We start from the raw sequence: 18,724 nt of genomic DNA, 5'->3' as shown, positions 1-18,724 counted from the left end.
TGAGATACAGATAAGCAGGGTAGTTTTTTTACCACTGATAAATTTATTATGTGCTTAAAAATTATACATAATAGAAGCTCCTAGTGGTACATAGTCAGTCTCAATCAAAATATTTATTAAGCACTTACTATGTACTATATACACTGTGTTAAGCACTAAGGAAATAAAGTCAAAAACAGTCCCTGCCATTAGGGAGCACATATTCTAATGAGGTAAGACAATACACAAATAACTATGTGCCTACCAGATATATACAGAACCAATAGGAGTCAATACTAGAGGAAAGGCAGAAGCAGTGGCAGGGCAGGAGGGGAGAGGGGAAGGAGAAAAGGGAGCAGAGTTTAGGTTGAATCTTGAAGGAAGACAGGGAGGGCTAGGCAGTGGAAGTAAGGAGGGAGATCAATAAAGGCATGGGGAGAACCAATGAAAAAGAACTGAGTCAGGAGATGGAATGTAATGTGCAAAGCACAGTAAGAAGGCTGGTGTCATCAAGAGTTTGTGGGGGGAAGTAAAGTATAAGAAGATTGGAAAGGTTGGAAAGGGGTCAGCTTGTAAAAGGCTTTAAAAGGTTAACAGAGGATTTTATATTTGATCCTGAAGGTGTCAAGGAGCTGGAGTTTGTTGACTAGGGCACTCACTTTGGAAGTTGAGTGGATGACAGTGGAAATGGTAAGAGACTGAAGGCAGGGAAGACTAACTTGAAGGCTACTGCAGTAGCCCAGGTGTGAGATGATGAGGGTCTGCACTCAGAGGAGAGATGTTATTTGTGGAGACACAAAAGATACTGTGAAGGTAGAAACAAGATTTGGCAACAGAGAGGATATGTGGAATGAATGAGTGAAGAGTCAAGAATGACACTGAGATTGCAAGCCTAGCCGACTGGAAGGAATGAAATCCATTTAATTACTATAAAAAAGAATAAAATGCACTCAGATCCAGAATGATAACATGAAGGTATTCCCAATTTTATCTTGCAGACAATATAAGCTAGTGGGCTCCGCAATCTTTGGGGTTAACAACTTTTATTTTGTACACTGTTACCTCTGTAGTCTTGTGGAATGCTTACTTTAATGGATTCAATTTGAATGTTTCCCTTCTTGAAACAATACCTATTAATGTCCTGTCATATTCAATCACAGGGAATAATAATAATATACTCTTTTATATTTGTATATTTTACCTTCCTCAGAAAACTCAAAATTACTTAAACTTTCTCATTTTTTGAGGTAAGAAAATGCATATTTGATTTTAGTCTACTAATAGGGAGATTCAAAATCAAGAAGTGAAATGACTGAATTGTTCTGTGCTCACACTGCCTATGTGTTAAATGTGATACCATGAAAATAAATATATTAGCTTTTTTGATTTGATAGATGTACAGAGAATAAAAACTTCATCTCCTCACTTGAAGTATATTTTCTTCTCAGAAATATTTGTGTATATGTATGTTTATGTATTATAAGACTATGTGTATATATTTATAAAATTTTTGAGGAGAAAATGACTCTGTCCCATGTCTTTTCCATCTTCTCCCATACAAACACCTCCCCTTTCCAAGAGGTAGGGAATCTCTGTTTTATCCTTTAGAGTAGGTACTGTCATGTGGCCTATGGCTCTTGGAGCCATTTGTAATTTTGTAATTTTGGAACTAAAGGGAAAAAATGGATTTGTGATCCCATTGACTTGGATGTTCTTTCCAACAATGTAGTACCACCCCATACATGCCTGTTCATTCTATGTCACATATTGGTGGTCTTCCTTCCTTTTTCCTGATGCTATGAGTATACCAGTGGAGCCATTTGGGCTGTCTACCTGTTATCACTGTTGGCATGAGATAAACATATCTCATTTCTCTATCACATAATTTCTTTATGACATCTTTTGCTCTTTCTTCAAAGTTCCTCTTTGGTTATGTATTGCAGGGTGATGACACCCATCATGAACTTCTACATTGTCTTCTGTGTGACAGTCATTTTCAGCTCTTAGGTAACTGCTAGAATTCTTGTCTTACAACTGTATAGCAATACCAGTTTAATTTGTTTTTAGACAGATAGTTTTTTGTCTCTGGGAGAAGTTTCATGTCATTAAAGAAGCTTTGAAATTTCCTAAAGGCAGTTCAGTCAATCATTATTCTTCTCATGTTCAATTCTGCACCCAACTTATTATCCATTAGTAACCATTTGTAACGTCTGTTTCGTGTAGGCATACTTATGGACAAACTCGTCATGTTACATATACAGCTCCATATCATGATCTGGGCAACAGGCATTCTTTATCTGTTTGTTCTTTCCCACAAGTAGTCAAGCCAAACTCGTCTGAGTTATAGATCTCTTCTTAGAGGTTCTGTAATGGTCTCGGGCTTGATAAAAACAAGCATAATATGATCCATCTGGAGGATCTCACTGTCCAGAAGAAATTCCTCTTTCTCTTTAAATTTTTTTTTTAATGAACAAGTATTTTTATTTTCTCTTCCCCCCAAATCCTCCCAATTGAACAATTACAAAAAACCCCTTGTAATAAATATAAATAGGAAATAAAAATAAATTCCCATAATGGCCACGTCCAAAGATATATGTCTCATTCTGCATCTTGAGTCCATCACCCCTCTGAAGGAATACCTCTTCAATGTATTGGATCTCCTGCACTACAGTGGTGAAAATCTTTGTCATCCATACATCTTTCTGTTTTATGTTTCATCTAATATTTATGATCAGAGAGTCAAAGAAGAAGGTTATTTTGATTGTTATATCTTTCAAGGAATCTTGAATAATATGATACATGGATGGGAGGCTCCTTTTTGGGAAAGTCTTTAATGTAGCATTTTGGTTTAATGAATCAAATGCCTTTTCATAATCAATAACTAATAAATACATGATATCTTGCATTCTATGGCCACTATGGGAACTTATTTTGATTTCCCATGCATATTTGTTACCAGATTTTTTGTTATTTTAAATTGTTGTTCAATTGGAAGGAAGAGAAAATAAAAATGCCCTTTTTTTGTTTTTGTTTTTTTCAGGCAATTGGGGTTAAGTGACTTGCCCAGGGTCACACAGCTAGTAAGTGTCAAGTGGTCTGAGGCTGTATTTGAACTCAGGTCCTCCTGACTTCAGAGCCAGTGCTCTATCCACTGCACCACCTATAGCTGCCCCCAAAAATGCCTTTTCATAAAAAAAATTTTTTTAAAGAAAAAGGGAGATTTCTTTTGGAAAGTGAGGTCCTTCAGCTGGATCAGATTTCAGTGAATTTCAAAACTGTAATGCTAAAGACGTGTGGTCCATTCATTATAGAATATTTTTCTTTTTTTTTCCAATAAAAATCTATTTTCTCTCCTTTCCACCCTCACTCACTCACTGGGGAAAAAAATAAGAACAAAAGTATAGTAACAAATATGTATAGTCAAGGAAAACTAATCCACACTAGCGATATTAAAACAAATTTATGTATTAATATGCATCCTGAGTTTATCACGTCTCTCCTTTAGAAGGTGGGGAACATGTTTCATCATGAGTCCTCAGGAATAGTTGGTTATTGGTTGATTAGAGTTCTTAAGTCTTTTGGAGTTGTTTGTCATTGTAGAATATCAATTATGAAGGCATGCTTATTCTCTACTAATAACCTCATTAAGCAAATTTAAGAGGAAACCACCACATAAGGTTTCTGGGATACTAAATATCCCTAGGGCTTGCTGAAGCATAACAGCAATAATAAGGTAAGGCATTTCCTACTCTTTCTAAGTAGGCTTGGGAAGGTCATTGAGAGGATTCAAGACTGGCTTAGGGATATTCGACATTTTTCAGGCAACCCTTTAAGAGACCAAGTAAAATACCCCTTGTAAGTTACATAATTAGATGGAGTTCCCATTTCCTCTAAGGATGCTATAGGCCCACTGGTTGCAACAACAAGCAAAAGTTGAATGCAGGAAGCAGAGCAGTAGAAAGTGGACCTTAGAATGACGGGACTCATTTAAATGGATACTGGGGGTTTGTTTATTTTAAATTGTGTTTTTCTCCACCAGTGACTTTGTATTTCATTCATACCTTCCTAATACTTTTTCATATTTTTGCAAAGTAGCAAAAATAAAATTATAAAACCTAAAGTACTTAGGTACATGGTGAAACAGGTATCCTTATACATTGTTGATGACACTATAACTTGATTTAATCTTCACGGAGAACAAGCCGGTAATGTGTAATGAGTCTAAGCTAGTAAGTCCACTTTGTGACCACATAAAGAAATAATGAGAAATAAAAACATTATATAGAGATTTTAATAGCAATGTTATAGATAAAGAAAACAAAAACTGGAAATGACCCAAATGGTCTACAAAAGGGGACTGGTAAAACAATCTAAAGTAACATGACATGTTAATTAAATATAACTATACAGACTATATTGAGGAAATTTCATATGAAAGTTAAATGAAAAAAACTGATCACTTTCAGGAAAATGACCCTATGAGATGTTATTCTTATCACTTGAGTCAATTTGGACCCTAATTATGAAAGATCTATTTTGGAGTGAGCTTGGCAGTCACTACATAGAGGAATCTTCAAGGTAAATTCGGAAAAAAACCCACTTAGTCCTTCTGGTCTCCATTGCTAATACCCTAGCTTTTTCTTTGTTCACCTTTTCAGTAATGGAACAAGAAAGTAATAATGGCCATGGTTACATGGTCACACAAATGGTGGCTAACATGAATTTAAAATATCAGTAACAGGCTTTTTTATCTTTTTAAAATAAATTCTATAAATTATTTCAAACAAGGTCTGGTTGTATATCACTTCGAAAGCTGATTTGGCGAAAAATTATTGGCAACTGATGATCATTCCTGGATAGCTGCTGAATAGTTCCTTATGACCATGAAGAACAGTCAAAGAAGAAGCAGGATTGTTTTGCTTGGTTTTAGAGTGCAACACTAAGATCAATGGGTAGAAGTTATAGGGAGACAGATTTTAGTTCATTATAAAGAAGAATTTTCTAGCAATTTCAGATGTCTCAAAGTGAAATGGGATATCTCAATGGGTAGTTAAGTTCTTCACTATCAACTGGGATGATGACTTGTCAAGATATTGTAGAGGAGATTCTTGCTTTGGATATGGGTTGAACTACATGACTTTTGAAATCTATTATAGCTCAAAGAGTCTATAATTCTTCATAGACAATGTAACATGGCACAACAGCTTTCCTAACTAAAAATAACATTTAAAATTTTTAAAAACCCTAACAGTTCTTTCAGAAGATTAAGTGAAATGTCCTCATGAGACTTCATTCCAAGGCAAGTATCTCAGTTTCCTTATCTGTAAAACAGAGGCAATTAGACTAATAATTTCTAAGGTTCCTGGCAGTTCTAAGATCCTATGATTCTATGAAATGGTCTTTTGTTAGTTCATATAATTTACATATGTTATCAGTAATACCATAAACAAAGTAAGTGTCCAAAGAATGACTTGGTGAAACAATTCCTTCTCTGAAATTCCCATTTTTACAGAGCTTTAACCTCATCCTTTTACCCAGAAATGAGGCTTTAGGTTCTCCATAATTTTATTTCCTTGCCAATACATTAATCAATAAGGCAACTGCTAAGAGGATTACTATATTATTAAATATTAAGCTAACTTCCACCTGTCTTTCAGGCACGTGTAACAATTAGAACAATCCTTCTAAAACAATTTTTTTTATCATGTTGATTTTCAAGAACATAGAGAGGCCAACTATTACTTGTCATATAAAACTGCTTTTTAGCTCCCTTTTCAAAGTTTTGAATCTGTACTATTCAGATGTAATAGAGTTCTTCCCATCATGCTTTTACTCTACTTTTGTTGCTGTGTTCTCTAAGAAGGAAGTAAAAAGCACATCTTTTGCCATTAAGTTTACAATTTACTGGGAATGGACAATATACAAAAAACTAAAAAAAAAATTCAAAGTTATAAATTAGTGCAAATTAACATAGAACACAAAAAACTAAAGGGAAGAACAAATAAGCAATTGCAAAAATGGTAGGGCCTAAAGGAAATTTGTTGAGGAATTCTAAGAAGTGAGGTTGCTGAAACTGGGTGGAGGGTCTGGAAAGCCTCAATCAAAAATGTATACATTCTGAGATGGGAGGAAGGGAAGGGAGCAAGCATTTATTAAATGACTATAATGTGTAAGGCTCACTTAAGCCTCACCTTACAAATATTATCTTATTTGACCCACAAAAACCCTGTGAGGTAGGTGCTAGTAGTATCCCCATTTTACAGATGAGAAAAGTGAGGCAGACAGAGGTTAAGTTTTTTGACCAGGATCACACAGCTGGGAAGCATATGTGAGGCTGCATTTGAATTTAGGACTTCCTGATTTCAGACCCAATGCTCTATCCACTGTACAACCACATAGTTCTCTTTTTACAAATATGCTACAGAACTAGAATAAATCACTTCACCTTTATGCAGCTGTTTTTTTTTTATATATATGAAGCAGGATGGTTGGTAGAACATGTCAAAGTCCTCTGATAACATATAATTTGTGTACTATCCATAAATAATGACTTAAATTGAATATTACCCTAGTAAGACGTGAGATGAAGAAGAAGCTGTCATTAAGTATCAAAATGTCCTAGGACAATCAGAGAAATAGAAATCTTGTATTCTAAAGGACAGATGGTTCTTTAGACAGAATATTGAAAATAGGAAACTTGTAGGTTGCAATTCTACCTCTGACATTTACTCCCTATATAACCACAGGCAAACCACCTAAACTGTTCTGCAACTCAGTTTCCTCATCCAAAAAAGTGGGATGATGTTAACAAATAACAGGGTTGTCATATGCAAAAATGGTATAATGTAAAGTATTTTATAAACATTAAAAATGCTATGTCAATGTCATTATTACTAATAAAAATCTTGAGACAAGACTTGCTCTATACAAAAGAGTGTATTATCAAGTACTAAATCTTGTACAAATTATAGTTTCTAGAAATTCAGATGATTATTAAATCTATATCTCCAGCTCTGAGCTAGCTTTGTCAACTAACCAAACGTAAACACCAGTGCCTCAAATGCAACATGTTCTAAATAGCAGTTGATCATTTTTACCCTAAAATGCTTCTCCCTTGTGGGAAATCTTGGCATTATTTTTGACTTTTCCTACTCCCTCACCTCTCATACCCTCCCAACCCTCCACTTTTTCCTTCCTTTTTTCTTATACCACGCTTACCATATGTGCTTTCAATTTTACCTTCCCAACACTTCTGGGGTATCTCCTACACTCTCACTGCCACCCCAACGTCTACTCCGCTGCTGCTGATCATCCTCCCTGAAAAACTGCAATAGCCTCTTGACAAAAAATAGATGTGTTTCGTAATTTAACGAAATGGCAGGAGAATCTAAGGAAAAACCTGTGATAGGTAAATTAGATCTCAAAGATTTTCTAAAGTACAGGTGTTTCTTAGTCCGTATCTGTCTTTCATCTTTATAAAATTGCTTGGACCGTTTTTTATCAATATTTAACCAGTGTAAAGTAACTAACTTAAATACGGTCAAAAAGAACATGGAAAAACTTAAATTTGTTTAATATAGTCTACAGTTAAAGATCTAACATGTGAGGAATCTGGGGAGATCTGGGGATGAATTCATATTCTTCCTAGGCTCACAGACTTAGAGTGAGAACAGTCCTGAGAGGCCATCCAGTTCTAGCTTAGATGCCAGATGACTTGCCTATGATCATCCAGTTAGTCAGCATCAGAGGTAGGACTTGAAACCAAGTCTTCCTGTTGTGAAGGCCAACATTTGATCCAGGATGCCATGCTGACTCTGAGAATTTTTCTTGTGGTTCTTATGATACAAAAATACTAATGAACAGACACAAACTTTTGTATTTTTTCCTCTGATTTTAAATTAAGGTGAAAACCATTAAACTAAGTTAGTAGTCACTATGACAATGTCTACACCACTTTATAATTATGTGATAAGTGTAATGTTTTACTGTAACAGAAAGTTATAAAACCTTAAATGTTCATAAAATTTATGCTATATAAGCTTAAAAACTACTCTCCAAACTTTCCAAAACATCTTCTTTTTTCAATTTACCTTTTATTTAATGAATGCTTAAAAACTGAAACATGGAAAGCACTGGCATTATTATTCATTTAATGAGAAAAATGAACATAATGACTTTTAAAAATATTTTTTCTCTAGATATGCATAACTTCAGAGATGCTCTATGTTATATGTGTTTTGTTCAGACTCATTCCATGCTGAACTTCCTAAGAGAAAAATATATACAAATTGAATGATTATTTTAGAAAGTAATCATTAAAAAGCATTTTTTTGTGTGTATGACCACTATGAGTAAGCCAAGTGTAAATAAAGGATGATGACTTTTTATGTCCGATGTGATATTATATAATGCTATTTCTTTTTCTGAGAGGGTTATTAAACTGTTAAAGTAGGAGAATGTTGTAGATATAGTTTGCCTAGATTTCAGCAAAGCATTTGATAAGTATCTCATGTTTTCATTGTGGAAAGGATGGAGAGATATGGAAGGAAAAGATAGATTCAGAACTGGTTGAATGGCCAGACTCAAAGAGTATTCATTAATAGTTCCATTGTCTTCTTGGAAGGGGTCTCCACTGGAGAGGTCTGAGGATCTATGCTTGGGCTTGTGCTGTTTAACATCTTTAGCAATGATCTGGATAAAAAGGACGGATGGCTTTCTTATAGAATTTGCTAATGATACAAAACCAGGGCAGACAGGATTGTCATCATGCTTGATAACAGAGTCAGAAGTGCAGCAGAAGCTCTTTTAGGACAGGGACAGTTTCCTTTTTGCCTTAGTATCCCTAATGCCTCATAGAGCACTTGTAATATAGCACATACCTAACAAATGCTAGTTCACTGAGTGAATCAAAAAATACCTTGATAGACTGGAAAACTAGGTTGAATCTGGTAAGACGAAATTTGGTAGGGATAAATGCAAAGTCTTATACTTGGGTTTAAGAAATCAACTGCCCAAGTATAAGACAGAGGAGACATGGCTAGACAACCATTCATCTAAAAAATGATATAGGGGTTTTAGGGAACCACAGGCTCAGTATGAGTCAACAATATGATATCATAGCCAAAAAAGCTAATGCAACTTGGGCTTCATTTAAGAGATGTATATAAATGTTAACAGTCCTGTTGTACTCTATCCTCGGACTGTATCTAGAATATTGTTTTTGCTTTGGGCATCACATTTTGGTAAAGACACTGAAAAACAAGGAGGGCAACAAACATGGTGAATGGTCTCAAGTCCATGCTATTTGGGTGAAGGAACTGGGAAGAAGAAAGCACTGATGGGGGTGGGTATGACTATTGTTTTCAAGTACTTGGAAGGCCATCATATCCAAAAGGGATTTGTTCTGTTTTGCCCCAGATGGTAGAATCATAAGTTAAGAATGGAAGGGGGAACTTTCTAAGATTAAGAGTTATTAAAAAATGGAATGAGCTACCTCAGAAGATAGTGGATTTTCCCTCACTAGAGGTATTTAAGTAAAGGCTGGACCACTTGCCACATTCAATGTAGTTAGGATTCTCCCACGATATGGTTTAGGCTAGACATCAAGGTCTCTTCATATCCTAAAATCCTGTGAAGCTGACTTTGTTTTTTTATTTTATGGAGGCATTTTGGTATAGTGGAAAAAGCAAGGACAAGGATAGAGTTGCTTCTAGTTTTTGTTCTGCTTTGAATTAGCTCAACTAGCTCAAAGACTTTCAAACAGCTCAAAAAGAACCTAAAAGATCAAAGGTAAGTCATTTCAGTCTTCTAGGCCTTAGTTTACTCATTTGCAAAAAATAAGAGAAATGCGCTAGATGTCTAGTCTTGCCAACTCTAAAATTCTACTCAATTCTTTTCTGACCACCTGGAAAAAATAAACTTAGAGGTCTCATCAAAATGAAAAGACATGTCCACATCATACAGAATCCACAAAAACTAAGATCAATTAAAACTAATTGGAAGTATTAACAGGAAGGAGAATGATGGAATAGGTTTGTAACAACTATCTTTTCAATTTAAGAGATCTTTTGGAGGGACATTGTGTTCTCCTGGGAATAATCTAGCTTACAACCTAGCTAAAAGTAGCTAATATACTCAAGACAAGACAGAAATTTGCATGTAGAAAAACATTACTGAAATATTATGGGAAATTAAAGTCTTTTCATTGTGTAGGTTTCTTAGAAGATCCATATGGCTAAGTGTCAATGAGTTCCAAGTACAATATGTGAAGAATTTATATAGCAGAATAAAGATGTAATCTATTTCATTTTTCCTTCATTGGCAAGTCTAGAGACACTGTATCCAGAGACACTTATTAGTGAATGTTTTTGTACATTGAGTACAATAAATTTTACCTATGATGTGAATTCCAAGAGTGTTCCTAAGATGTAATTAGAGACAATCAAGTAGCAATTATTCATACTCTAGAAGCTGAGAAGAAAAGTCTGTGCTTATTACTACTACATATTATATTCTTTTAAATTTTAACAAAAATATTAACAACAGAATGATTAAGATTAATCTTCTTTTAGCTCAAAATCTGACCTATAGTAAAACTAGTATAATCTGACTGGGAGTAGTGAAAACTGCTTTCTCATTCCTTTAAATTTATCAATTTGTCACCAGGAAAATAGGTCTCATTCTCCTTAAACTAGATGACACGTTTATATAGGGTCAACAAATAAACAGATTTGTGCTCCCTCTGCTGGCTTTATTCAGAAACCTTACATTAGAAATGATTAAAACAAAAATTTTTTTTATTGTTGCTGTTGCTGGAATCTTTAGTAAAGTGGAGTTCAAAAAGAACCTAAAAGAATTAGTTCAATTCAATCACCCCTAGAAATTTTGGTTGGAAAAAAAATCATCTCTATAAACTTTTAGTTAAGGTCCTTGCAACGTTCTAAAAATCAGAAATTAGATATACTTTTAATTGTATAACCAGCATACTATTGGATACTACTGTAGTAATCCTTTAAAATTCATTTATTAACAGATACAATTGGATTTGTCTTAAGAACTCACTTTCAGTTCAAACAATATTTAGAGGACTCTCCCCCAAATTCTAAATTGAGATTGTTAATTTTTGTCTTTTACTTTCCTTAAAAAAAAAACAAAAACAAACCAGTAGGTTTCCTAAAGTAAAGATTTACACTATTTATATCCTTTCTGATAATGTCAAGCATTACGCTTTATTTTCCAAATCATTAGCATGCAGAAGAATGACCTCATGGTGAACAGATGCACTTGGATATGGCAGTGATTAGATCAGTCCCTTCAGCAGTCAAGTGTGCCCATTCCAATTAACCCTTTAAAGTACTATCTGTTCCTTCATCTTTCTTAATACAATGCTTGAAAATGCAAAGTTAGAATTTGCTTTAAGTTAATCTTTTCTAAAATGTCACTTTACAGAGAAGCAAATACATTTTTAAGACAAAAGACAGATACTTCATTCTCTGAAAAGTAATACTTTTTCTCAAGTAAAGGGTGTAAAATATAAGATAAAAAAAGGAAACATACTTAACTAAATAGAGCTCACATGTGTATTACAGAATATACACATGAATAAAAATGACAATTCTTTAGTACATCTGTTTGGAAGGACATGGGCTCATTTTGCTTTTTGGTGATGGATATAAAATGCTAAGAATTCAGTTCAACAAAAGTAAAATATATTAGAGTAGGTTAAGATGAAATTTTCTAATTTGAAAAATAAAGCTTTTTCTTCTTGACTTCCAAATTTGCTTTTAAAAAGTAGAGGACATAATGTATCAGTTGAACAATGAAGTGTTCTATAGTATTTTTTCAAAGTCCAAATGTATTTGATGAGGTAGACATTATTACTGCCATTTGGCTCTTCAACAAAAGTTTGCCATGGTTAGATGAGTGATGGAATGTATGAGGAGCTTGAGGTGGATACATCTTATGAAGAACGTCAGCTACGGGCACAGACAACACCCGTTTCTGCACTCTGATTGTTGCTGAGAGTTAAAGGATCGGAAGACATCCTCTCAAGACATGGGGCATAAAGTGATTAGGTGATATTTGCTTGCAGGTATATAGTGTGGATGATAATGCCTAGAATTAAGTATAATGTTACATTCATGACAAAATTCCCTGTTGTTCTAAAGCAAAGAAAATTGCAGGAGACCCATCCATGTCTAGAACTGTACATATGCACATATACGTAGACCATAAGTTTCTGCTTTGAAGATATTGGTGGGAAGAGACAGAGGTAAAGAAGTTCTAAGTTCACTGTGTAAGCTTAGACTCTTTAGGATCAATTTTTCCAGTTGGCTTGCTGCTTACAAGAGAATTAAATATATTTTTTATTGTAATGGTCGATTCATTTGGGTTATTTCATTTATTCTAATATAAGGCAAAATATTACTAATAGGAAGAAATTCTTTTCATTGGCAAACTTTATTTTAGCATATTGCAAGGAGAAGAATTTTAAAAGTAGACATGAAGGGAATAAAAACAATATATGTGGCATGCAGATGATTTTAGATTATGGATTTAAGAATCTGCCTCTATAGTATGCTATACTTTCCCACTCATGTTATATTACAATTACACTTCAGAACAGGTAATGTAAAAAATTTTTTAAGCAATGACAAGAGTAAGAACATCAGTACAATGGATAGAACTGAATCTATAATAAAGATGATATAAAAAGGTATAGGAACACTTACATCATAATTTTTGTGTATTGGTAATGCTTACATTTATCACAAAATGGAATTTAATTTATTACAAAACATAGAATCCTCAAAAAGAATAAACAAACTAGGAAATGCAATTTGGATGGTGTCATTTTTAAAAGGTGGCAAAGACAAGCATTTTGTTTTGATATCATGGATTTATCTTCTTATTTCTATTTACAAAGCTTTCTAAGAAAAAACTTTATGTTCTGCTGAGGTATTCATCTCATCAAGATATTTTCATAAACTAGTAGGTGGCTGAAAATACTACTTTGAAACCTCCATAAAGTGATATTAATGTAAAACTCGAATAATTTATTAGATATGTTTTGTGTCAGTAGTTTCCTTTTTTCATCTTCTGACTCCTCATGTAACTTTTTGAACATATAACAACTTTTGAAAGAATTAAATATAATAAAAGTATACGTAAAATATTATCTATTTCTTAATCATTTAAACATTTCAGTTAAGAGTATTAAAAAAAAAGCAACAGTAATTTATTAAGGAATGTAAACATTCAGTTTTTAGTTACATTTCCAAATTCATGTTTTAAAATTAGATTGTAAACAGTTTAGGCTGCTGCTAATTCAACTAGAATAAGGGAAAACACAAAATTACTAGATAGAACTGTGCTGAATAATAAAGTGCCAATGATTGATGAGAAGATGAAAAGGATGTTAAATAGAACTTGAAAAATATTTGTTGACTTTGCTGCATATCTTTAATTTTCTTTTTCCTAAATATATAAATGACTTAAAGTGTCCAGCTAAACAGTATGAAACCTTCATTTCCCTTGAAACTAATTTTTTTCCATCTTCGTCTGCTGGCAGAATGTATAAAAGAATTCAATTCACAGCTGTTCTACTTTTTTAATGTAGGAAACATTAATCAAAGCTTTAAGTTATAAGCTTTTCTAATGTTGTTTAGTATTCCAGTTCAACAAAGATCAATAGAGGCCATCCCTGTGTTTCTTGACGCCTCTCCAGGAAGCAGAGGCACGATTATGTAAATAGCACTGGCTCCCCTTTACTTTTGCCAGCTTGCTTATCTCCAAAGCCTTCTGCCTGCTGCTACTGGCTACCAATACGAGCGCATGCATATATACCTCTTATCTCCTAACAAAGCTCTGAAAGCACAAGGATTGAAGCCAGTAATGTTAAACAATGATGCATGGTTGATTTTATTTGTAAGTGATTTATTTCACTGAATTTAATTTCTTTCTTCACTGTGGATGTAAGATATTTGTTAACAAGTCAGAGTAAGAGAAATAAAGCCAGTGTTTTGAAACAATTTATACATGTTAGAAATCTATTAAGCACTCTAACAGTTGTGTGTAAAGCAGTCCAAATTAAAGGGGGCTCCTTACTGAGAATTTCAATACACACTAAATCTCTCTGATGAGTGATTTTTTTCCTGTACTGATGTACAGAAATTACTAACCCAATTAAATACAGCCCTTTAAAACAAAAGCTCTTAGTAATAACACCAATAACAAGTAGCAGTACAGTTTTCTTTTCAGCTTTGGAAATCTAAAAAAACTATCATGTCAAATAAGGCATAGAGTCACAGAAATTTCTCCAAATGTCAACCAGCTTGATAGAAGAAATGGTTCTAAGAGAGTTTTCAAACAAGGTTCCATACCAGGTGCTACTAGAGCCTGTAATTTGGTCATATGCATAGAAACCACTCCAGAGAAAATGTTAGCACACTGCACTGCTGTTATGATTGGTCAAAGGAACACTATCCTTAGATTTCTTCTGCATTAATCCCTGACCCTGGTATCTCAGCAGTATAATCCCCATTTAGCATTAGTAGCAACGGCTTCTACTGTGAGGAACTATTTTTCGATAAGTAAGCACTGATTCAGGCATAGCTTTTGAACAACATATTCCCAGCTCAGCAAGAAACCCACACTCCTGAATGAACTGGAGCACATTACTGAGAAAAAGTTCATTAACCTTGCTAGATTCGGAGGTTAACAGGATAGCTGAAGAAAGGAACTGAGTGAACAGCTCTGATGCAAAACAAATTAAAATGAATGTCATCATTCCTTTTGATATTCATTAGTTTATTCAGAGAGAGAATGCCCTTCTTAAATTTGCACGCATTTATCTGTAAAAAACAGGTGTACATCTGCTGCTCAAATGCTTCTTAGTGTTAAAGAGAAGAATAATGTAGACACTCACCCGTTCCACTGAGGGAGTAACTAGGAGAGGGAGAAAAGACTTGAGCTGCGAAATCCTCAAATGTCATTACTTCTCTGTGATTCTGGATTATTGCTTCAAGATACAGAGCTCGTTCTTCATAACTACAGCCATCAGTTAAGGAACAAGTGCATCGACAGAACAAATATGCTACTTACTACCAAATGCAGAAGAATGTTAACAGTTCATTATTTAAAATCATCTGTGAAACACAAATGCGCAAACATATCTTTTTAATGTGGGAAAGATCTCTTCCAAATTCTATAGAGCTGTGGGGTTGAAATGACTGTCACGAAGACCTAAATGTTGTTATGAGTTGCAATAACATTTTGATTTTGTGTTAAGTTTCTACAGCATTTTGATGGTTGTTTCATCACCAACCTCATTAATAAAACGAATAAAAACCACACTTATTGTTAAAATTCATATAAATGAAAAAAAAGTACTGCAAATAACACATTTTTAAATAAGCAAAATATTATAAATTTAGGAGTACTGGTATAGCGTTTATATGCAGTAGAATTTTTATTTCTTTCAATAGACAGTAATTTCCTGATAATCTTCAGTCTTTTCATATACTTCAAGCACTCTGGATAATGGATCTTTCTTATAATTAAGAAAATAGACATAACTGAGAAAGTTCTAGATCAAGGCAAGATTTTATATATATAAACTGCTCCAGAAGTGATAGCTAACATAAACTATAAGTACTAGAAAATAATACCTTATGTGTAGTTCAACCTAGGAAATGCAGGCTACAAAGCAATTAAAAAAAAAGACTATTGCCTTTTAATTAAAACTGCAACTGGGAACACACAGCATTCAAATGTGTAATCAAAAACCAGTCACCAATAAAACTTACAAGCGTAACAAGCTGAAGCAACTTTCCAGCTGTCTTAATAGGACCCCTGCTTGTGGCAGCTTTTCACAGGGTAGAAAGCAAATCTTTTCCTTTTGTGTGCAGCTTCTGTTTTCTCAGAAGGTGAATCATGCACTTCCAATAACAGGATAACGTCTGAAACAATTCTACAATGGATGGAAGAACCTCACATACGACTTTATGAATTAACACTTGAAGTCAGTATGACATCTCATTCCTCTTTCCTCATTAGCAGTAAGAAAGCAGTGGCTGAAATAACCCCAAACTACCCACAAAACTTCTTATGCTTTAGTTATTTTGAAAAATATTCTAATACTATAGGAAGAAAAAAAGGTTTGATAACTACTAAATTATAATTTTCATGTTAGTAAGGAGAAAAATGGAATTAATGATTCATATTTTTGAAGTATCTACTTAGAAAAATAAAATCTTATTTCTAGATGTTAATAGAAAATATGGCCTAAATAAAACACCTCACATTTAAAACAGGGGTAGATACTTTAAAATTTCTTTGGGAAGGATAAAGTATATGTACTGATATTTCTAAACACAGATGTCTGCTTTTACTCAGCTATTTGGAGAAAGATTTTCACACTATCCAGAGATATACGAGCATACTAGAATTTCTCTATAAGCTACCTTTATGAAACTTCACGGAAAGAAAATTAATTTTGAGGACTGCAAAACTAGCAACTCATGATGCATCATGGGTTTGTCAAAACTATACCCCACAACAGTCCTGACAGTCCAAGTATTCGGAAAGTGGGGCTGTTTCGCTCTCGCAGGCTGAACTCCTGATGACTCTTGTTAATGAATAGGCTGCCAAACTTCCTAAGAGAGGAGGCACACGCTTAGGCCCTATTCTAAAGGGACTGACTGATGCCATTCACATCTCATTATGAACATGCTTATTCTGCACAGTACTTGGCTGTTGCCAAGGCTCTGTATTCCATACTGCCACAGCAAGCCGCTGGTCCTGTTAACAGCAGGATGTTAGGCCTGAGTGGCCGTCTGGCGAACAGGCACTCTGACACTAAGCTGGCACGTGCTGGCGCAGCAGGAGCAGACCAAGGCGTGACAAATTACTGAAAGAGCTCAGCTAAACTTATGGCTGACAACCACCTGAGCCTTAGGACCTCTATGGGCCTGCCATCAACTCTCAATTCATTGCTCACCCTTTTAGTCCACGGTCTGCTTGTGGGTCCAGTTTAAACAAGGCAGATAACTATAAAGACTTGTCATGCTATGCCTAATAATATCCTGCTGTTTAATGAAAGCCCCTACTGCATCTAACACATAAGCATACAATGCACTGGACAACTTCTAACAAAACATAAATTCATATGCATTTTGCTAAACACTGGATAGAAGATATTAAGAAGACTACCATGCTATGTTAATCACAATCATAATGAACAACTATGTCCAAACTTATTTATGAGGGGAAAGCCACAAGTATAGAACAAATGCATACCAGACAATAGTATGTCAAGCTGGACAATATATGCACAAGCCCTGTACTTAGATATAGCTGGCTAAATTTGGGTCCTTATTCAAAATGCAAAAATTAAAGTTTTAGATGCAACTATTCAATGAATATTTATTGAATGGGACATACTATGGCAGATTCTGTAAGAATACAAAGGAGGGTGAAAGAATGCCTACTCCCCTTACAGGGTTATTGTGAAGAAAGCCTTTGCCAAGCTTAGAAACAACACCCCTGCTTGTGGCAGCTTTTCATGTTATCATTCTCGCCCAAATTCAAAACTGGTAGAATTGCACTATGTTATATAACACCCTATTACTTTGATCACATATTTCCATCCAAGTTCTAGATTTTTTTAGAATGTGAATAGCACCTATTAACATGTGATATGATTTTGATAAACATACACTAAAGAATGGGCCAGGACCAGGAGATGGTCAGTCATTTTCATTTAAGGACTTATCTCAGATAAAATTGCTAAGAGAAAACATGCTTCTGACATGTTTAGATAGCAAAAAGCTGATAATTTTCCAAAAGGCATTTCATTTTGTGGCCCTAAAATGAAGGTCTTATATTATTTGGACTGTTAATAGAATTACATCAAAAGGCATTTTAGAAGAGTCTCATTCCATAGAATATTTATGTAGGAATAATTTGTTTTGTTTTGTTTTGTTTTTAAAGTAAAGGGCATTTGTAAAACAGGTACCAAGATACGTTTAAGTTCTCTGCTTAAACAATAAGATATTACAAAAAATATGAATTAAGGCAATAACTCTTGTCAAAGTGAAACCTGAACCATTTGGCTAAAAAAAGGAAGCTATAAATGTATACAGTCTCAAACTCAATAATCTATTTTAAGAGCAAACTGACTCGTTTATGTATCATTCTTTTTTGTGACTCTTTTACAAATGAAAAAAACTCCATTAGCAAAATAGAAACATAATTCTGTCTAGAATTATTTTCACATTAAAAACATGATATATTTATAAAAAGATTTTCCCCCACACTGACATAATCAATTCAGACAAAATTCAGTCACTGAATAGTAAGAGCACTGATTCTTGCTGTTAGCAGACTTGGGTTTGAATTTCAGCTCCCACTAACTGCCTGACCCACCACAGGTCAGACCTGTTTCACTGTTTTCTCATCTGTACAATGGAGATAATACACTACCTGCCTCACTGTGTTATTATGAAGAAAATACTTTGCTTAAAACCCTATAAAATATCAGCTATCATTATAATCATCCTCACTTTGATCTTTTTTATTCCTTTCAGTGGCTTATATTATTTAAATTTTAATGTTAATTTTTTCCTTAATTCTCTTTAAAATTCCTTTACTTAAATAAAGTGACTTATGACTGGAAACCAGACAAGGGAAAGCCACACCATTTCTTAGCTAAGGAACTTTCTGAGTTGCTAAGAAATTCAGAATA

At 34.2% G+C, this 18,724-nt stretch overlaps 1 protein-coding gene across 1 annotated transcript in view; it reads right to left on the bottom strand.

Annotated features, from left to right (window-relative positions):
- Positions 1 to 18,724, bottom strand: part of RALGAPA2 (Ral GTPase activating protein catalytic subunit alpha 2) — a 417,261-nt gene that overhangs the window by 26,784 nt on the left and 371,753 nt on the right. Inside the window, exon 39 of the mRNA XM_020989297.2 lies at positions 14,906 to 15,027. Within this exon, the coding sequence (XP_020844956.1) occupies positions 14,906 to 15,027 (122 nt within the window). The remainder of the gene's footprint in view (positions 1 to 14,905; positions 15,028 to 18,724) is intronic.

Source organism: Phascolarctos cinereus, unplaced genomic scaffold (genome assembly GCF_003287225.1).
Source record: "Phascolarctos cinereus isolate Bilbo 61053 unplaced genomic scaffold, phaCin_HiC Scaffold_2;HRSCAF=192, whole genome shotgun sequence".
In the NCBI taxonomy this organism is placed as follows: domain Eukaryota; kingdom Metazoa; phylum Chordata; class Mammalia; order Diprotodontia; family Phascolarctidae; genus Phascolarctos; species Phascolarctos cinereus.
This window is presented reverse-complemented; position numbering and strand designations above follow the sequence as displayed.